Source organism: Bubalus bubalis, chromosome 3 (genome assembly GCF_019923935.1).
Source record: "Bubalus bubalis isolate 160015118507 breed Murrah chromosome 3, NDDB_SH_1, whole genome shotgun sequence".
NCBI lineage: Eukaryota > Metazoa > Chordata > Mammalia > Artiodactyla > Bovidae > Bubalus > Bubalus bubalis.
The window spans coordinates 53,159,169-53,181,667 of record NC_059159.1 but is presented as its reverse complement, the minus strand read 5'-3'; the positions used below and the strand labels follow the sequence as shown (position 1 = coordinate 53,181,667).

The following is a 22,499-nucleotide window of genomic DNA, read 5'->3' as shown; positions in this document are numbered from 1 at the left end:
GCTGGATAGCATCACTGACTCGATGGATGTGAGTCTGGGTGAACTCCAGGAGTTGGTGATGGACACGGAGGCCTGGCGTGCTGCGATTCATGGGGTCACAAAGAGTTGGACACGACTGAGCGACTGAACTGAACTGAGTATAAAAACTAAATGCAGTCTAGTAACTCTAAACTCTTAAAAACGAGTATCCAGGGTCTTTTAGAACAGGTCTAAAGATTGCAAAGGAACTGCTAAGAGGAAAATAAAAGATAAATAGCATAGAAATAATACAAGCAAAGGAAGGAAAAGGTCCAGATTACAAGAAGAGAAGAACTAGGAAATATCTCAGAAAGCAAAGCACCGGATTTCTGATTGACATATCACACATATACACATGCAAAAGAATAAAGCTAGACCCCTCCATCATACAAAAATTAACTAAAAATATATTAAAGATCTAAAAATAAGTCTTAAAAGTTATAAAAGTCTAAGAGGAAAATATAAGCGAAAAGCTCCATGACAATGGAGTTGGTAAGAATTTCCTAGATATGAAACCAAAAGCCAAAACAGACAAACTGGACTACAACAAAATTTAAAATTTCTGTCCATCAAAGGTCATGATCAACAGAGCAAAAAGAAACCTTAAAAATGAGAAAATATGTGTAAATTATACATCTAATAAGGGGTCAACATCCAGAATATGGAGGCTTCCCTGGTGGCTCAGACAGTCAAGAATCTGCCTGCAGTGCAGGAGACCTGGGTTTGCTTTCTAGGTCAAGAAGATTCCCCAGAGAAGGGAATGACTACCACTCTATCACTCCTGCCTGGGAAATTCTATGGACAGAGGAGTCTGGAAGGCTACAGTCCACAGGGCTGTAAAGAGTCGGACTTGACTGAGCAACTAACACTTTCACATCCAGAATATATAAAGTCATACAACTCTACAACAAAAAACTTGATTAAAAAATGAGCAAAGGACTTGAATACATGTCTCTCTAAAAGGGATATACAACTGATCCAACAAGCACATGAAAAAATGCTCAAAAACACCACTAGGGTATATAAATCAAAAGCACAAAGAATTACTTCATACCATTATTAGTATGGTATGGTTATTACCAAAGAAACAGAAAACAAAAAGTACTGACAAAGATATGGGAAAATTTGAACCCTTGTGCACTGCTGATGAGAATGTAAAATGGTGCAACTACTGTAGAAAACAGCACAGTTCCTTAAGAAACTAAAAACAGAATTACCATGTGACACAGCAATACCATTTCTGGGTATATATCCAAAAGAATCAAAAGCAGGATACTGAAGAGATATTTACACACCTATGTTCAAAACAGCATTAATCACTAAAGACAAAAGACAGAAGCAAGTCAGATGTCCACTGATAGATGTATAAATAAAATGTGGTATATACATACAATGGAATTTTACTCAGCCTGAAAAGGGAAGGGAATTCTGATACTGATATAAGCTATGAAGAGGAGGAATCTTAAGAACATATGCTAAGTGAAAGAAGTCAGTAACAAGAAGATGTTACTGTATTAAGATTCCACATATGTGAGGTATCTAGAGTAGTCAAATTCATAGAAAGAAAAAGCAGAGTGATGGATCTGAGAAGAAAGGGAAATGGGGAAGTACTGTTTAACTGGCAGAGCACTTCAGTTTTGAAAGTTGAAAAAATTCTGGAAGTTAGTTACACAACAATGTAAATATACTTAACAATACTAAATGTACACTTAGAAATAGTTAAAATGGTAAATTTTATGTTATGCATTATTTACCAAAATGAAAGAGAAAATAAAGGGTAAAATAACATCCCTACAGACAATGAAAGCACCCTAGAAAAACAAACTCAAAGATCAAAATTGTAACCTATTTCAAAATAACCTAAAAGACTCTTAAGGAAATAATATGACAGACTGCAGAAGAAAAGAAAAGCTGAGAAATATGCTATGAAAGAATAACACAAATCAGTATTAGAAAAACTCAAATATAAGTAACAGAACTAAGGGAAGAATTAGAAATGAAAGCAAGTTATTTAAGAAATAAAGACTGAACTCAACGAACATAGGAGCAAATAAGCACAACAGCTGATACCTTTTTAAAAAATAAGTGAACAAGGAAAATTTTTAAAGTTAAAAAGAAATGAAGAAAGAGCTAAAAAAATTAGAAAGTGGTAGTATTGAAGACAAAGGCAAAGAAGATTCAAAACGCAGATAATAAAAGTCCCAAGAGAGAAAACCAACAGTAGAAACAAAGGCGATATTTAAAACTGTAATTCAGGAAATATTTTCTTTAAGAAATCTAAAACTATATATTGAAAGAGCCCAACATGTAACTGAGAATACGGGCCCAAAAAACCCAACACATATAGTAGTAAATTAGTGGATTTAAAAAGAATTGGAACTCCACTCAGTGCTCTGGGGTGTCTTAAAAGGGAAGGAAATCTAAAAAAGAGTGGACACATGTATGACTGATCCACTTTGCTGTACAGCAGAAGCTAACACAACATTGTAAAGCAACTACATTCCAATAAATAAATAAGGTACAGGCACTGTGGGAAAAAATTATTAAATTATTTGGGCATCTAGATAATATTAGCAAATATTTTTAAGGATTAGTTCATCATTAGACTTTACCATAACAAAATGGAATTAAATATTTAAGATAGCCAAGGAAAGAAAACATGAGCCAAGGATTTTGCATTGAGCAATTCTGGCTTTAGAGTATAAAGGATATAAACTATTTTCAACACACAGAAATTCAGGAAATATTGTTTCCATTAACCTTTCCAGTAGAATTTACTAGAAAACAAGCTCTGAACCCTAACAGCTGTCTAGACACAGCAGAAGGAAATGAGAGTATATGCAAAATAATTTTTAAACATTTCCCAGTAACCGATGATAGAATTTCTCAAGTTGATGGTAGAATTGAGTTCCCCTCCTGAAATTTTTTTTATAGAGCAAATGAATGATTCATTATGATATATTACAATTCTCTTATTTCCTATGGCTTCAAAAAGCAGGTTCCTAGAGTAGAAGAAATGAGTTGTGGGTGTAATATAAAGAAGTTTAAAAAATTCTGTAATTCTGAATTTGAATTATAAGTCTTAGTGTGATCTCATGATTTATTTTATTTAAAAAAAAAATACAGGGACTTCCATGGTGGTCCAGTGGCTGGGAATCCACCAGTCAATGCAGGGGACACGGGTTCAATTCCTGATCTGGGAAGATGCCACATGATGAGAAGCAACCAGGCCCAATTGCCACAACTACTAAACCCATGCTCTAGAGCCCAGGTATCGCAACTACGGGAACCCACGAGCGCCTAGAGCCTGTGCTTCCTAACAAGAAAAGCTATCACAATGTGAAGCTCATGCACTGCAATGAGAAGGAGTCCCTGCTCGCGGCAACTAGAGAAAACCATGCACAACAATGAAGATGAAGAAAGCTCAGCCAAAAATAAGTAGAATTTAAAAAAACAAAAAAAAACTTAAAAAAAAAATTACATATATACATGTGTCAAAAAAAAACAAAAACAGGGAGAACAAGATGGTGGAGGAGGAGGTGGACGTGGAGTACATCTCTCCATGGATACATCAGGAACACACCTTCAGACACAGAGGTGCACACAGAACACCAGCTGAGAGCAGACAGGAGCACCTGACCAGTGGATAAGAATATACAGAATCACGCAAAACTCAGTAGGATGAAGGAACTAGGGGGAAAAACAGGAGTGTTACTAGGACTGGACCTGCCCTCGGCGGGTGGGAGAACTGAAGCAGGGGTCCAATCCCCACATCAGGGGAACTGTCTGAGTCAGAGGAGAAACATTTAAGGCAGTAAGTGAAACAACTGATCTGCAGCAGCCAAAATGGAATGAGATGCAGACAGTCCCTGCTGCAGCCATACATACCCTGGCTAGGGAGGCAGGTCCCCGAGAAGGTGGAGCAGCTGGGAGCTGGACCTTAGGGATTATGGAGCAAACCCAGGACGAGGGCTGCTGTTGACTGTGGAAGGACTGACCGAGGGGATATGAGGGCAGAGATGTGGTGGGAATGCCCCTGGAGGAAAGGCGGGCAGCCACGGAAGCAAGGCGATACAGATGGGTCACACGTAGGGGGTGGAGCCATCACCATGGCCCCTCTCTCCCCACATCCAGCATGGGAAGATGAACAATAAAGAGGCTGGCCCATTAATTGCCTGACGCACTGTACTACAGAGTAGGCCCCACCCAGGGTGCCCCTTTAAGTGACTGACCCAGCGATCCACAGAGTAGAACCCCACCCAGGGTGTCCCTTTAAGTGCCTGACACACAGATCTACCGATTAGGACCCCAGACAGGGGGGCCCCTATATGTGCCTGATGTGCATGATGAACAACAGAGAAGGACCCCAGGCAAGGGAGCCCTCTAAGCACCTGAACGGGCAGAGCTACAGAGAAAGACTAGCCAAAGAGGCCTTCTGACCCCCAGTTACCGGAGGCTTGCAAAAAGACTGATAGGGCCATAACTCCAGTAGCTGAGGCAGTCCCTGTCCCTGCACACTTGTGCCACCAGGGTCCCTGTAAGCCAAGCAGCTGCACCAGCTTTACGCTGAACCCTCACTGGGGCAGAGATACGACAGGCCAAAAAAAAAAGTCTTGAGTCTAAGCACATGGGATCGCTTTGGTCATCTCCAACTCTTTGTGACCCTGTGGACTGTGGTCTGCTAGGCTTCTCTGTCGGGGAGGTTCTCTAGGCAAGAATACTGGAGTGTATTGGCTAATACTGGTTGCCATACCCTTCTAGAGCACTATATTCCCTCCTTTCCTAACTGCCAACTCCACTGAGTACCTGATGCTGCCAGAATCCCTGCAATTTAAGCAGCTGCACCACCTCCACACCTGGCCCTCACAGGGACAAACCCAAGTCTTTCAGAGCAGCCCTCAGGAGCAAAGCTCAGTGGACGACCCACATGCAGAGGTGGAAATAAAACCACAATTGTAACCCAAGGGCAGTTCGGCTAAGGAAGAAGACCCAAAGCCTTCCCACCAGCTGTACAAGCTGCAGATTAAATCCACGTGATCAAACTACACAGACTCTGTGACTACGGAATATACAAAAGGACATTGAGAGGTCCCACAAGAGAAAACGCACTAGTTCTGACGCTGTGGACATTGGAGGCAAGAACACACAGGAGTAGGACCAGATTAGTATCTGAGCTGCCCCCACGGCAGGTCCAGAGACCAGCACAGTGTTGGAGGGCATCCTAGGGAGGTGAGGTAGACTGTGACTCCCAGGCAAGGGAAAGGAATCTGACAGCAGTGACTCAAGAGGAACATTTATTCTTTTGTTTCCACTTGTTCTGTGGTTTCTTTTGGATTTTTTTTTCTTTTCTTTCTTCTTTCCATCCCCGACACCCTACCCCTACCCCTACCCCGCCGGGCCTCCGTGTAGTTGTAAATTTTATTGGCACTATGAAATCTAATCAAGCTTTTGAGTTTTTTTTTCCTTTCTTTTTTCGATCACACATTTTATAGTTGTTATAAAACTGCCTCCGCGTTGGGCTTTTGAAGTTCTATGGAGTTACCTTTTTCTTTCCTCTTCCTTTTTTCTTTTCTCTTTTAATCTTTAATTTTAATTTTTTAAACCTATTATTTTTTCTATATTTATTCCTTTGTTTGCTTTTTCTACTGTTCTTTTCTCCTTGCACTTAATCTTTAATGTATATAAATCTTCTTTATCTACCTCTATTTAGCTTTGCAAACCTAGTCTTTTTTTCCTCTCAACATATTTGATAGTTTTGTTTTCATTGCTTTATTCTCCAGTGGGCACCTTGCTTTACTTTCGTTTTCCAGTTTGTGCTTTAGTTAGTTTTGTTCTTAAGTGGTAGATATAATTTTTTGTTTCCTTTGTTCGCCGGGTCAATCTATTGTACTTTATTCTTGTTGGACTGTTTTGATTTTGCTTATGGATGTGTATGTATATGTGTATAATCCATTATTTTTATTATTATTTGCCTCGTTTTGTAACTGTCATTTGTCTGGGGTTCATCTTTGGTTTCTTGTTGTTGGGTACGTGTTTAAATTTCATTTAATGCCATAACAAACCACTTGTGAAATCTTTGTTCCTGACCAGGGATCAAGTCCTGAGCCTTTGGAGCGGGAACACTGACTCCAAGACCCTAGACGACCAGAAAATTAAACCTAAGGAGTAACAAATAGTAAGAACTCCCACAAAGGAAACCACTTGGATACAAGACCTGGCAACACCCAACTACCAGTAGCACCCTGATCAGGACACCTCATGCAAACAACAAACAAAACAAATATACAAACCCAATCATCAACAGAGAGAATTACCAACTCACTCAGCCTTGTCCATCAGAAGAAAAACAAAAAAAACTCAGCATAAATATCACCCTATACAAAGCTTACACAAACCACTGCACCAACTGTAGGGGGGCAAACCAAAAGGAATCTTGAATTCAACCTTGAAGCCTGGGAAAAGGAGACCTCAAGCACAGTTAGTTTAAAAAAATAATAATGAAAAGGCAGAGAAATACTGCACAAATGAAGGAACAAACTAGAAACACAGAAGTCCAAATAAATGAGGAATAGGCAAAGTATCTGAAAAACAATTCAGAATAATGATAGTAAAGAGGATCAAAAACCTTGAAAACAGAATGGAGAAAAGGCAAGAATCAATTAACAAAGACCTAGAAGAATTAAAGAAAAAACATACAGAGACAAACAACACAAGTACTGAAATTAAAAATACTCTAGAAGGAATCAATAGCAGCATATCTGAAGCAGAAGAACAAATCAGTGAGCTGGAAGATAAAATGGTGAAAATAACTTCTGAAGAGCAAAATAAAGTAAAAAGAATAAAAAGAACTGAGGATAGTTTCAGAGACCTCTGGGAAAATATCAAACACACCAACATTTGAATTATAGCGGTCCCAGAAGAAGAAGTGAAAAAGAAAGGTATCAGAAAATTTTTGAAGAGATTATAGTTGAAAATCTCCCCAATATGGAAAAGGAATAGTCAAGTCCAAGAGGCTCAAAGAGTCCCATACAGGATAAACCCAAGGAGAAACACCCTAACACACATACTAATCAAACTAACAAAGATTAAACACAGACAGAGAATATTAAAACCTGCAAGGGAGAAGCTTGCAAAGTAACATACAAGGGAAAAAAAAGTAACATACAAGGGAAACCTCACAGGTTTAACAGCTGATTTGTCAGCAGAAACTGCAGGTCAGAAGGGAATGGCAGGATATATTTAAAGTACTGAAGGGGAAAAATCTACAACCAAGATTATTCTACCCACCAAGGATCCCATTCAAAATTGATGGGAGAAATCAAATGCTTTTCAGACAAGCAAGAGTTAACCACCAAACCAGCTTTACAACAAATGTTAAAGGGACTTATATAGTCAAGAAATACAAGAGAAGAAAAAGATCTATAAAATCAAACTCAAAACAATTAAGAAAATGGCAATGTGTGTGTGTATTAGTTGTTCAGTCCTGTCTGACTCTGTGAGCTCATGGACTGTGGCTCGCCAGGTTCCTCTGTCCATGGGATTCTGCAGGCAAGAACCTGGAGTGGGTTGCCATTTCCTTCTCCAAAGACAATTGCAAGGCAGGAGAAGGGGACGACAGAGGATGAGATGGTTGGATGGCATCACCAACTCAACAGACGTAAGTTTGAGTAAGCTCCGAAAATTGCTGATGGACAGGAAAGCCTGGCATGCTGCAGTTCATGGGGTCACAAAGATTTGGACACGACTCAGTGACTGAACTGAACTGAAGAGAAATGCAAAGCAAAACTACAATGAGATATCACCTCACACCAGTCAGAATGGCCATCATCAAAAAGTCTACAAACAATAAATGCTGGAGAGGGGGTGGAGAAAAGGGAATGCTCTTGCACTGTTGGTGGGAATATAAATTGATACAGCCACTACAGAAGATGGTATGAAGACTCCCTAAAAAACTAGGAATAAAACCACCATATGACCCAGCAATCCCACTCCTAGGCATATACCCTGAGGAAACCAAAATTGAAAGAGACATATGTATCTCATTGTTTATTGCAGCTGTATTTAAAATAGCTAGAACATGGAAGAAACCTAGATGTCCATCGACAGATGAATGGACAAAGAAGTTGTGGTACATACACACAATGGAATATTACTCAGCCATAAAAACAAATACATTTGAGTCAGTTCTGATGAGGTGGATAAACCTAGAGAGTATTATAGAGAGTGAAATAAGTCAGAAAGGTAGATAAATATCATATACTAGTGCATACATATGGAATCTAGAAAAATGGTACTGAAGAATTAAAAGCATGGAGAAAGAGACATAGATAATTGACTTACGGACATGGGGAGAGGGGAGGAGAGGGTGAGATGTATGATGAGAGTAACATGGAAACACTTATATTACCATATGTAAAATAGATAGCCAACAGGAATTTACTGTTTGTCTCAGGAAACCCAAATAGGGGATCTGCAGCAACCCAGAGGGATGGGATGGGGAGGGAGATGAGAGGGAGGTTCAAAAGGGAGGGGATATATGTATGCCTATGGCTGATTCATGTTGAGGTTTAACAGAAAACAATAAAATTCTGTAAAGCAATTATCCTTCAATTAAAAAATAAATTAAAACAAAAAACACAAAAAACACACCAGGGACCTCCCTGGTGGTCCAGTGCTTAAGAATCCACCTTTCAGTGCAGGCGTCATGGGTTTGATCCCTGGCCAGGGAACTAAGACAACTTAACTATCCATGCTTCAGGACAACTAAAGCTGCACCCCAAACTAGAGAAACCCATGCACCACAACAAAGAACCAACGCAGCCAAAAAAGAACAACAAACAAAACCTATAAAATGTATAACATCAAGAATGAAGCAGGACTTTGGGTGATAATGTGTCAGTATAAGTTCATCAAATGCAACAAACACGCCACTCTGTATGGGATACGCTGATAGTTGGGGAGATTGTGCATGTGTGGGGTCAGAAGGTGTGTGTAGAATTCTCTGTATTTTTCACTCAATTTTGCTGTTGAACCTAAAACTGCTAAAACTCAACTGAACCTAAAACTCAATTTTGCTGTTAAACCTAAAGTTGCTCTAAAAAATAAAGTCTATTAAATAAATTTTTAAATACATACATACATATTAACCCCCGTTCACAAATCTCCACATACATTTACCTATGTTATTTTCCAGTTCTGTTCATGAAGAAAGCCTCTAAACAGTGACCAACCTGGTAGAAATGAGCACCCCTCGCACTCAGTTTGGTTCTGAAATACAATTCTGCCACTAAAAGAAATCAGGGCTTTTTGGATAAAAAGACCAATTTCAAGTAGGAAATATATGAGACTAGAACATCTTACCACAGAAGACAACAAGAAAGCTAACTACTATAGTCACTAGTAGACTATTTATTAGGGTCAGAGCAAAGTGACACAGAAGGCATAGTAAAGAGACTAAATAAGTATAAATACATGAGTTCATAATATTTTAAAAAAGCAATAACTTTCAGAGAATAAGGAAAAATCCTAAATAACAAGAAAGAATCTTGCCTCTTCTATATGAACCGTAATACTGATAACTAAATAATAGGTAAAATGAGAATCACTATTTTGCAACTTCCAAAGAATTAACATATATGCAATGTGCACCAATATCACAAAAAGAGAAGCAACTAGACATCACGTGATGAAAGCATACACTACTGCTTATGTTCCTGCTATAGGAACTGAGTACACATTTCATCGTATCACTGGACCGACCTGCCACCCTGCAGAAAATACACAGGTCAAAAAAACATTGGAAAGCACCAAGAGAATGTAATCAGCATACCTGTGGTTTCTTTGTAATCATTTTCTAAGTAAGAACTTAAAACTTTTCTTCTAAATATTTTTACTGAAATAAGATTCAGTAATATGCCAATGTTTATACTGTTTATACTTAATTCATTTTTTATAGTTTAGCAATATATCCTATAAAGAAACAAAAATTTTTCATTCCTTTAATTCCTTTCTCCACTAAAAAAGTGAACCAGTGTATGACAGAACCCTGAAAGAAACATCTTGACTTCAAAATTCATGAGAAATAATGAAAAACTTACTGAAACATAAAATTTTCATTACTTTAATTCTTTTCTCCATTAAAAAAGCTGAACCAGTGTATGACAGAACCCTGAAAGAAACATCTTGACTTCAAAATTTATGAGAAATAATGAAAAACTTACTGGGTAAACTTTTAACCTCCAACAAAGTCCTGAAACTTGAAGAGGCGGACTATAAACAGGATCTGCTCTCTGGCGCAAAGTACTAAAGTAAAAGAAAACCAACCAAATCCCAAGATCAAAACTGTTGTCAAGTTCCAATAGGCAAAACCAAAACCCAACCACTTATGTTCCTTATTTGATGTCCTAGATCAGTAAATGAAGGTGACTAAAGAAGTCAAGAGTCCACTACATAAATGTACATACATGAACATTCTGCAATATAAAAATTTTAATGGTACAGAAATATTCAGCAGTATCTTTTAAGTTTCAGGTTAGCAGAAGGAAATGGCAACCCACTCCAGTGCTCTTGCCTGGAGAATCCCAGGGACGGGGGGAGCCTGATGGACTGCCGTCTATGGGGTCGCACAGAGTCGGACACGACTGAAGCGACTTAGCAGCAATAAAAGGTCATAATAAACTTTGTGAATGAAACAAACAAAAAAAAAGTTTCAGGTTAAAACAAAAAAACCTCCCAATATGTCTTGAATTTAACAACCACTTCAATAAGCAGTTTTTCAGCATTAAAGGGGTAAAGAAATGTGGGGAAATGTGCTATATTTTAGCAACAAAATTATTACATAAGAAAAAACAAATTAAATTGGAAATGGTATAAATTCTCAGTCTGGCCTTAGTCTGATGCGTTACCACTCCCTTGGCATTTTCTCTTCCCCAGGCAAGACCTCATATTTTCTGTTCCCCACTTCCGTGACACCCTTTAAGCCAAGTCCCTTTGGATCTTTGTGTTTTAAGATCTTGGGTTTTAATCTTACAGAAAAAGCAGTAAAAGCTAACAGACTTGGCATGCAAGTTACAAAACTTACAAATTTCTTACACTAACTAATGTCCTCTCATCCACAATGTCTCACTTAGGACTGAGATAAATGGGCCCAAATGGACTTCTTCCCACCATTCTTGTTTCTGAGGATGGGTAGGAGGGCTCATCAATCTCTGTCATCCCATTCACCTCACTTTATTAACAAAAGCTAAGTGGACTCTCTTCTTAAAAAAAAAAGGGTTCCATCTCCAACACTACAGAAGCAAGCTATCCAGAAGATATAAAACAATTCTGACAAATGACCTCTATGTTTCTAACAGAAACCATGTTTCTTCTAAGACTACACACTGAGTGACAAGAGTTCATTAGGTCTGTATCCAACCAAGGAATAACACCTTCCTGGCTCTCATTTACATACACATACAAAAAACACTAAAGTTGTCGAAAACTCTTACCTGAAATTCTCTAAAACAAAAGTAGCTGAATCATAAGATGGTACCAATTCACTAAAAAGGAACAAAAACCAAATAAATTATTTGGCTTATTAAAGTTTAACATTTCATTTAGTTAAAAAAGTCATGTCTCTCAATAATATCTTGAAAATTTTATTAACCTAACACCAGTCCTTAAGAAGAGCTTCCCAGGTGGCTCAGTGGTATAGAATCTGCCAGTGCTAGAGAGGCAGAAGACATAGATTCAATCCCTGGGTCAGGAAGATCCCCTGGAGAAGGAAATGGCAACCCACTCCAATATTCTTGCCTGGAGAATCCCTGTGGACAGAGGAGCCTGGCAGATTACTGCCCATGGGGTAGCAGAGTCAGACACAACTGAGCGACTAAGCACAACACATACATGGAAATAGGAAAAGAAAAATATTGGTGCTTAGGCTGGGAACCTGAAGTACGAAACATATAAATAGGTTTTAAAAAATCAAAAAGAAACAAAAGGAAATGATTTTATACTAAATCCCCAAACTTCCTCCTTTAGAACAAATTATGAGGAATACTAACAGACCCTAAATACTTTGATATTATTTACTAGAAAATAAATCTATATAATGTTATCAGTTCAGTTCAGTTGCTCAGTCATGTCCAACTCTTTGCAACCCCATGGACTGCAGCACGCCAGACCTCCCTGTCCATCACCAACTCCCAGAGTTTACTCAAACTCGTGTCCATTGAGTCAGTGATGCCATCCAACCATCTCATCCTCTGTTGCCCCCTTCTCCTACCGCCTTCAATGTTTCTCAGCCTCAGGGTCTTTCCATGTAAGTCTTTGCATCAGGTGACCAAAGTATTAGAGTTTCAGCTTCAGCATCAGCCCTTCCAATGAATATTCAGGACTGATTTCCTTTAGGATGGACTGGTTGGATCTCCTTGACATCCAAGGGACTGTCAACAGTCTTCTCCAACACCACAGTTCAAAAGACAAAACAATTCTTCGGCGCTCAGCTTTCTTTATAGTCCAACTCTCACACCCATCCACGACTACTGGAAAAACCATAGCTTTGACTAGACGGACCTTTGCTGGCAAAGTAATGTCTCTGCTTTATAATATGCTGTCTAAGTTGATCATAACTTTTCTTCCAAGGAGCAAGTGTCTTTAATTTCACTGCATCTGAGTTAAATTCACCCATTCCAGTCCATTTTAGTTTGCTGAGTCCTAAAATGTCAACATTCACTCTTGTCATCTCCTGTTTGACCATTTCCAATTTGCCTTGATTTGTGGACCTGACATTCCAGGTTCCTATGCGATATTGCTCTTTACAGCATTGGACTTGACTTCTATCACCAGTCACATCCACAACTGGGTGTTGTTTTGCTTTGGCTGTCTCTTCGTTCTTTCTGGAGTTATTTCTCCACTGATCTCCAGTAGCATATTGGGCACCTACTGACCTGGGGAGTCCATCTTTCAGTGTCCTATCTTTTTGCCTTTTCATACTTGTTCATGGGGTTCTCAAGGCAAGAATACTGAAGTGGTTTGCCATTCCCTTCTCCAGTATATAATGTTATAGGACTACATAATCACATAGGGGTCAAGCAAGATGATGAAATTTAACCGTTTCTTGGCAAGGCAAGGTTACCTAAGGAACTTTAGTTCCATACAGTCTTCCTCAAAGAGAACTAAACTACATCTACAGGAGATAGGCAAAGGGACAGTCCATTTTCCTGCTAATTACACTTTGCTTGCTCAGTCGCTTCAGTCATGTCTAACTCTTTCCAACACTATGGACTGTAACCCTCCAGGCTTTATTTTATGATAAGTATAGCTAAACAGCTCACATCTTTTTCATAAGCAGATATAAGATATAGTTTGCCTGGAAACTGTTAACTGTATAGCTAGTATCCTGCTATTGTTAAGCACGCCTAATCATAGCCCTAGGCTGTTGTTCTCCTAGGTTAGAAGACTCACAATCCTCATTACTAGATTCTTTTGTCTAGTTAATCCTTACTGAGCAACTAACACTAACTACTAACTACATTAATAATATGTTTTGGGCTATAATTTTGTGCAACTTCTGATCACACAAATATTGGTCAGTTCTCCCACTAAACATCCTTTATAATGTCTACAGACTTCAACCAATTCCCAGTTGCCTGCTGATCTTCATACTGTTTCTTCCACCATGTCCTTAATATCCACTGTGATATATTTCGTTTTTGTCATTATTGTTTTGTTCTCAGACCAGACTACCACTGTCATATTTTTAATCAGTCATTAATAGCCAAAGGGCTCTCCAAAACACAAAATAAACAGAGGATGGAGATGACACGGCTAACCTGCAATCGTGTGAGGCTGAAAGCTTACCAGCTAAAACAAGAAACTGAAAGTGTTAGTTGCTCAGTCATATTCAACTCTTTGCAAACCCACGGACTGTAGCCCACCAGGCTCCTATGTCCATGGAATTTTTCAGGTAAAAATACTGGAGTGGGTAGCCACTCCCGTCTACAGAGGATCTTCCCAACCTAGGGATAGGATCTAGGTCTCCAGCATCGCAGGCAGATTCTTTACCGTCTCAGTCACCAGGGAAGCCCAAGTTAAAGCATGTCAGTCGTTAAGTGGTGTCCAACTTTTTGTGACACCATAGACTGTAGCCCCCCCAGCCTCCTTAGTCCACGGAATTCTCTAGGCAAGAATTCCTACTGGTATTCCTACCAGTAGGAATATCCTATTGGGCTACCCTACTGGGTAGCCATTCCCTTCTCCAGGGGATCTTCCAGACCCAGGGTTCGAAACTAGATCTCCTGCATTGCAAGCAGATTCTGTACCCCCTGAGCCACAAGTTAAAGCATATAGGTCGCTAAAGCTTACTGACCAAGAGGGAGAAAAAAATAACATTCAGAGAACAGAGAACAATGATCAATCCTAGGGTACTGTGATGTACTCCTACATATAGTTTTTCACTGAAAACTTTTCAGACACATGTAACATAAGGGCTACAGGGAAGCATTAAAACAGGACACACACACTTCAGCTGTCAACAGTGATCATTTTATTTTATTACTGCCTCAATCACCTATCTTTTTCACTAAATCATAACTGAAGAAATAAGAACTCTCCATTGTGCTCTCTACGTGTACCCAGCACATGCCTGGGACATAGCTGGCATTCAAATATTCACTGAATAGATGAAATACTTACAAACATTTCCTGAAAAATTTTTGTAATTTGGTAGACATACTTGCTCAAAAACTTATTTTTGCATTCTTTATACAAACATACAAAGTCACAGTGACTGCTAAACTAATTCTACCAATTCTACCACCTTTAACTATTAGTATTTTCACATTATGTTCACTCATTCAGAGGTTATCTACAATCATAATGGCGTTACCATTCTGCCTGCAAATTAGGCACAGGTTTGTCTTCTCAAGCCTTTATTTCTATACCTCTTCTACTCTGGTCTTTATGATGACTAGATGTGTCTCACGATGGTATCAGTGAAACTTCATGGAACATGGAGAGGCTAGCCTCAAAACACCTCTAGTCTAATAATATGAAAAATACTGATTTGCAAATCTTTAGACCAGAGACTTCATCATAACTTAATAAACAAAGGGAAGAAGGGTATTAGTATCCATTTTCCCTTAAGAAAACATACTGGTCAGCTACATAAAAACTGGTTTTCCATCCCAAGTTGACCAGTACTCCCAGAAACTAAAACTCTTTATGGACTGAGAACTGTATTTTCCCTGCTCAGGGAGGATTTAAATGCCCCAAAACAATATAGCCATTCAAATTCCAGTTGAAATGGTTTCTCTGCTGACTTCCAAATATAGCATCTCTTCTCACATCCTCATATTTTTGTTCATACACACATATCCTATTCTCATCTGCCTAGTGAAATTCTAAGTATCTTTCAAGGTGTTACACAATTCCTTTCCGGGCTATGAAGTCATCTTAACCACACCAGTATTTAACTAGACTTCATCTTAGAATTTCTGATATAATTGAGTAACAAATATTTGATTTTAATATACAATCTCTACCATTTAATATGGACTATATATCCAGTAAGATTATTACTTCCTATTCCATGTCTCCTCTGTAGCACTTCCAACAGTGCTGAGCACAGAGATGATCTTTAATATTATAAATAACACTGCTGCTGCTACTGCTGCTGCTGCTAAGTCACTTCAGTCGTGTCTGACTCTGTGCAACCCCATAGACGGCAGCCCACCAGGCTCCCCCGTCCCTGGGATTCTCCAGGCAAGAACACTGGAGTGGGTTGCCATTGCCTTTTCCAGTGTATGAAAGTGAAAAGTGAAAGTGAAGTTATTCAGTCGTGTCCAACCCTCAGCGACCGCAATAACACTAACTGTTTAATGACCTTTTACTCTCCATTGTGGCTTTATCACACGGAGAAGGCAACGGCACCCCACTCCAGTACTTTTGCCTAGAAAATCCCATGGACAGAGGAGCCTGGTAGGCTGCAGTCCATGGGGTCGCTAGAGTCGGACATGACTGAGTGACTTCACTTTCACTTTTCATTTTCATGCATTGGAGAAGGAAATGGCAACCCACTCCAGTGTTCTTGCCTGGAGAATCCCAGGGACGGGGGAGCCTGGTGGGCTACCGTCTATGGGGTCGCAACAGAGTCAGACACGACTGAAGTGACTTAGCAGTGGCTTTATCACAAATCATCAACCAATGGGATGTAATCAGTCACCTGAGCTCAAATCTTAGAAACAATCACCAATGCTTTGCATACCTAAACTTTCCTCCATAACTTAATATCCATAAATGCTAGACTTTCTTATTTGGCTCTCTCTGCGTTGCTGATCTATTCTGCAACAGATGAACACCTGCTTCTTCTATACTGTAAATCATAAATTGAGTTTCTAATAAAAATAACAGTTAAAAGCCAAATTTTCCAGTAAGACAGTAAGGTTTATTGGCGAGGCAGAGGGCCCTAAAGTGACCTTTTCCCAGGGAAAACTCCTTAATTATCAGATTAAAAAAAAAAAATATTTCTTGGTGGTTTTTGCTTTATAAATGCCTCTCCTACCTCCCCCACCTAACCCCAATGTCAGTTCCTTCTATCATTACCCAAAAAAGAAGGTAGTGAAAGGAGGAGATTATTGGGGTTCTGAGTTCCTTGGGCAATTAGAAAGGAAAAAGAAATCAAAACAATCACTAGATGTGATATAGCCTCAAACTCAAGAAGTCAAGCAGAGTTGCTTGCCTGAGAAATTGCTGCAAGTGGTATTACCATAGGAGTTTACCTCCATCAATGGTTCCTAAACTTTAGTGCAGAATTACTCAGGGTGCTCAAGATTATTTCCTAAATATTGTCTCCACAGACTGTCAGGGAACAAGCCTAGGAATTTGCATTTTGGAGAAACACTTCAGCTGGCTCTGATATAGGACATCCATGTACCCGACTTTGAACTGTAAGAGCGTTTTCCTAATATGTGATATTTATGCCAACACCTGTGACCTTCCACTGGTAATGGGGGAACACTTCAGAAAAGGAATCTTCAAAACTGAAATGGCTGACCACACTATCAAAGAGTTAGCCTTAGAATATTAACGAACATTCTTAGTTGACTCAAATCTATTTTACAATAGCAAATACCTAGTCCTTTTAATAATATTCAGTGCTTGAACAGAATATAAATACTATATCTGACTTGTTAATTCACAAAGAAATGTAGACTTATTGGTCAAGAACTATCTGAGTTCAAGTTGTCAGCAATAGCATTCTGTCTTTGTTTCTAACTTTTTGGCTGTACGGCATGCAGCATCTTAGTTCCCTAACCAGAGACTGAACCTACACCCCTGCAGTGGAAGCAGGAAGTCTTAACCACTAGACTGCCAGCAAGTCCCCAGTAATAGCATTCTTTTGACACTAAGTATATGCATTTGTATATAAAGTTTAAAAAAAAAAAAAGTGTCGTACCTGGTAAAGTCTGGTGGAACAGGAGTGGTAACAAAGGATGCCATAGGCTTTCGATGAACTTGCTGAAACATCATGAGGATCTCTGAGCTCTTAGATATCAACTCACTCTTACTACAAGACCGCAACTGTGTGAGGAAAAAAAAAAAAAGTCTGAATAAACAAAATTACTATGCATTGGCACACCCAAGATCCTTAAAGGAAATGGAAGTTATTTTGGTTATATACTGAAAAAAATGACATGAAGAAAAATACAATGATTCTTTCAAAGTGGGTCTGAAAGTTAAGAATAAGTAAAGGATCTAGTTTTATTGATTCCCATTGTAATAGTAAAGTTATTCAGTAAATATATTTGATTTTAATGTATTTTCCTCTCTCTGTATATTAGCATGAATCCAATTCTAAGCAACTACAATATATTTGTAGATCTTATATATGTATATTTTACAGTGGTAGAGTGAAGCCATTATGTATAAAATGAACAAACCTCTAGAAGTCAATGACTTTCAAACAAGGATTTCTCAAATTTCACTCCAGGAAACTGAGAAATAAAAAAAAGTCTAAACCTCTATCAATCTGGGAAACATTAAGTCAAACTAAAGGTAAAAAGTGAGACATTCAACTTTAGCAAAATCAGCATGGTAGTTAAAAGACTATGATTTTGTACTCAAGCCACCAGTTTAAAGTCCCAGTCCCGCCACACATCAGCTTTGTGGCTTGAGAGTCTGTTATGTAAAACTGGAGTCATATCTACTGCTGCTTGCTTTGCTAGGTTTGTTACATCAACCATGAAGCTGTGACACAGCTCTGTAAATACCTGCTATGGGCTGAAGTGTATCCCCTCCCTAAATTCATATGTTGCACCCCAACCACTAGGACCTCAGAGTGTAACTACAGTTGGAAAAAAGTCCTTCAGAGGACATAAAGGGAAGGCAGCCATCTGCAAACCAAAGACAGAGGTCTCAAGGAAAACCAAACCTGCCAATATCTTAATCTTGAACTACCAGCCTCCAGAACACTGAGAAAATAGATTTGTCGTTTAAGCCTCCTAGTCTTTGTTACGGAAGCCCAAGCAAACTAACACACTGCTGCTGCTGCTGCTAAGTCGCTTCAGTCATGCCCGACTCTGTGCGACGCCACAGACGGCAGCCCACCAGGCTCCCCCGTCCCTGGGATTCTCCAGGCAAGAACACTGGAGTGGGTTGCCATTTCCTTCTCCAATGCATGAAAGTGAAAAAAATAGTGAAGTCGCTCAGTCGAGTCTGACTCCTAGCGACCCCATGGACTGCAGCCCACCAGGCCCCTCCGTCCATGGGATTTTCCAGGCAAAAGCACTGGAGTGGGTGCCATTGCCTTCTCCGAACTAACACACTATCACACTATCAAGTGCCAAATGGATGATATTCGTAAAACCCACTACAACCACCTTTTAAAAGGTAGTTGCTTATAGTTCACCAAGAATAACGATATGACATAATCGATATCATGATAAATACCAAAATTTATAACTTTTATTCAAATATTTATTGAATGTATACTATGTGTATCCCTTTGACCTCATTTCCTCCAAAGGTAGACTTTTATACAGACATTTTTTGTAAGGTTAAGGTAGTTCCTTCTACTCTTAGTTTCCTGAATAATTTGGCAACGAATGAGGATCAAATATAACTGAATGTTATTTTTAAAATTAGTATCGTTCTATTTATTTTTACTTACATGTTCTTGTGGTTTTAGCCTCCAGTCTCTTGAGTTACAATCAAGTGACTTTTCTGATAATGCAACATTCCTTTGATTAACTCTACCAAGTCTTGCTTTCTGGTTTTGTTTTACTACATATCCTACTGATTTTGATTTGCTGGTACTTTAAGATTTTGGCATTTCTATTTGCAACAGAGTTGGGTTTTAGTTGTGTTTTCTTATATTGTTCCTCGGCTGATTGGTTATGAAATTCATTTTTTCATTTTATTTATTTCTGCTGCACTGGGACATTGGATTGCTGTGTGCGGCCCTGTCTACTTGCAGTGAGCAGACCTAGTCTCTAGTTGCAATCCACAGGCTTCTCATTGCGTCTCCTGTAGTGGAGCATGGGTGCCAGGGTGGGCACGCTTCAGTAGCTGTGGCACTTGGGCTCTAGAGCACATGCTCAGTAATTGTGGCACGCAGGCTAAGTTGCCCCATGGCATGTGGAATCTTCCTAGACCAGGGACTAAACCCATGTCCCCTTCACTGGCAAGTAGATTCATAACTATTGGACTATCAAGGAAGTCCAGTCCATTCACATTTACTATCACTGATAACGGTGTCATCACCTAATGACAATACACAGAATACTCAACCCAAAATAACCAAAAAACTAAAAAAAAACAGACAAAGGAACAAAGAACAGGCAGAACAAAGAAAACAGACAGTAAGATAGTAGATTCAAACTTTACCAAATCAATGAGCACACTAAACATACCGGCTAAAAGTCAAAGATTGTCAGAAAGGGTTAAAAAATTAGACCCAATTGTATATTGCCTACGAGACACATTTAGGAACAAACACATTAAAAGAAAACCGATAGAATAAGACATGACATGGTAACACTAGTTAAAAGGAAGTTAAAATGACTTTTTAATATCAAATAAACTAGATTTGAAAGAAAACAGAAGGTCTTTCACAGTGATAATGGAAATAGTTCATCAAGGGAATATAACAATCTTAGCTGTTTATGCCCCTACTAATATGGCTTCAAAATACATGAAGTAAAAACCAATACAACTGAAATACTAAACAAATTATGGGATTATTGCTGAAAATTTAATACCCCTGTTTCAATAACTGATAAAACAGGGGAGACAAAAAAATCCACAGGGTTATAGTACACTTGAACATCCATATCAACCAACTTCACCTGACATTATAGACTATCAGAAAAATCCCCAAATACTTGGAACCTAAGTAACATACTTCTGCAGAACCCATGTGTCAAAGAACTCACAAAGGATGTAAGAATGTGCTTTAAGCAGAAAGGTCTCAAATCAATAACCCCAGCTTCAATCCTCTGCAACTTCAATCCTAACATTTTAGGGGAGAAAGGGCAAATTAAACTGAAAACTCTACACATGGACATCACCAGATGGTCAACACTGAAATCAGACTGATTATATTCTTTGCAGCCAAAGATGGAAGCTCTATACAGTCAGCGAAAACAAGACCGGGAGCTGACTGTGGCTCCGATCATGAACTCCTTATTGCCAAATTCAGACTTAAATTGAAGAAAGTAGAGGAAACCATTAGACCATTCAGGTATGACCTAAAGCAAATCCCTAACAATTATACAGTGGAAATGAGAAATAGATTTAAGGGACTAGATCCAATAGACAGAGTGCCTAATGAACTATGGACAGAGGTTTGTGACATTGTACAGCAAACAGGGAGCAAGACCATCCCCAAGAAAAAGAAATGCAAAAAAGCAAAATGGTTGTCTGAGGATACCTTACAAATAGCTGTGAAAAGAAGAGAAGCAAAAAGCAAAGGAGAAAAGGAAAGATATACCCATTTCAATGCAGAGTTCCAAAGAATAGCATGGAGAGATAAAAAGCCTTCCTCAGTGATCAGAGCAAAGAAATAGAAGAAAATAACAGAATGGGAAAGACTGCAGATCTCTTGAAGAAAATCAGATACCAAGGGAATATTTCATGTAAAGAAAGGCTCAATAAAGGACAGAAATCGAATGGACCTTACAGAAGCAAAAGATATTAAGAAGAGGTGTCAAGAATACACAGAACTGTACAAAACAGATCTTCACAACCCAGATAATCACGATGGTGTGATCACCCACCTACAGCCAGATATCCTGGAATGTGAAGTCAAGTGGGCCTTAGGAAGCATCACTACAAACAAAGCTAGTGGAAGTGATGGAATTCCAGCTGAGCTACTTCAAATCCTAAAAAATGATGCTGTGAAAGTGCTGCACTCAATATGCCAGCAAATTTGGAAAACTCAGCAGTGGCCACAGGACTGGAAAAGGTCCGTTTTCATTTCAATCCCAAAGAAAGGCAATGCCAAAGCATGCTCAAACTACCGCACAATTGCACTCATCTCACACGCTAACAAAGTAATGCTCAAAATTCTCCAAGCCAGGCTTCAACAAAACGTGAACCATGAACTTCCAGCTGTTCAAGCCGGTTTTAGCAAAGGCAGAGGAACCAGAGACCAAATTGCCAACATCCGCTGGATGATCAAAAAAGCAAGAGAGTTCCAGAAAAACATCTATTTCTGCTTTATTGACTATGCCAAAGCCTTTGACTGTGTGGATCACAATGAACTGTGGAAAATTCTGAAAGAAGATGGGAATACCTGACCACCTGATTTATCTCTTGAGAAATTTGTATACAGGTCAGGAAGCAACAATCAGAACTAGACATGGAACAACAGACTAGTTCAAAATTGGGAAAGGCAAGGCTGTATATTGTCACCCTGCTTATTTAACTTATATGCAGAGTACATCATGAGAAATGCTGGGCTGGATGAAGCACAAGCTGGAATCAAGATTGCCGGGAGAAATATCAATAACCTCATATATGCAGATGACACCACTCTTATGGCAGAAAGTGAAGAAGAACTAAAGAGCCTCTTGATGAAAGTGAAAAAGGAGAGCGAAAAAGTTGGCTTAAAGCTCAACATTCAGAAAATAAAGATCATGGTACCTGGTCCCATCACTTCACAGCACATAGATGGAGAAACAGTGGGAGACTTTATTATTGGGGGCTCCAAAATCACTGCAGATGGTGACTGCAGCCATGCAATTAAAAGACACTTGGTCTCTGGAGAAAAAGCTATAACCAACCTAGACAGCATATTAAAAAGCAGAGACATTACTTTGCCAACAAAGGTCTGTTCAGTCAAGCCTATGGTTTTTCTAGTAGTCATGTATGGATGTGAGACCTGGACCATAAAGAAAGCTGAGTGCTGAAGAATTGACACTTTTGAACTGTGGTGTTGGAGAAGACTCTCGAGAGTCCCTTGGACTACCAGGAGATCCAACCAGTCCATCCTAAAGGAA

General features: G+C 39.1%; 1 protein-coding gene across 4 annotated transcripts in view; it reads right to left on the bottom strand.

The window, feature by feature from the left end:
* TRIM37 (tripartite motif containing 37) overlaps positions 1 to 22,499 on the bottom strand; it is a 181,719-nt gene that overhangs the window by 133,069 nt on the left and 26,151 nt on the right. For all 4 annotated transcript variants that reach the window (XM_025281190.3, XM_025281189.3, XM_006045487.4 and 1 more), the window contains exons 9-11: positions 17,456 to 17,580; positions 11,508 to 11,558; positions 10,239 to 10,320 (exon numbers count right to left, since the gene is read on the bottom strand). In XM_025281190.3, coding sequence (XP_025136975.2) covers positions 10,239 to 10,320; positions 11,508 to 11,558; positions 17,456 to 17,580 — 258 coding nt within the window. The remainder of the gene's footprint in view (positions 1 to 10,238; positions 10,321 to 11,507; positions 11,559 to 17,455; positions 17,581 to 22,499) is intronic.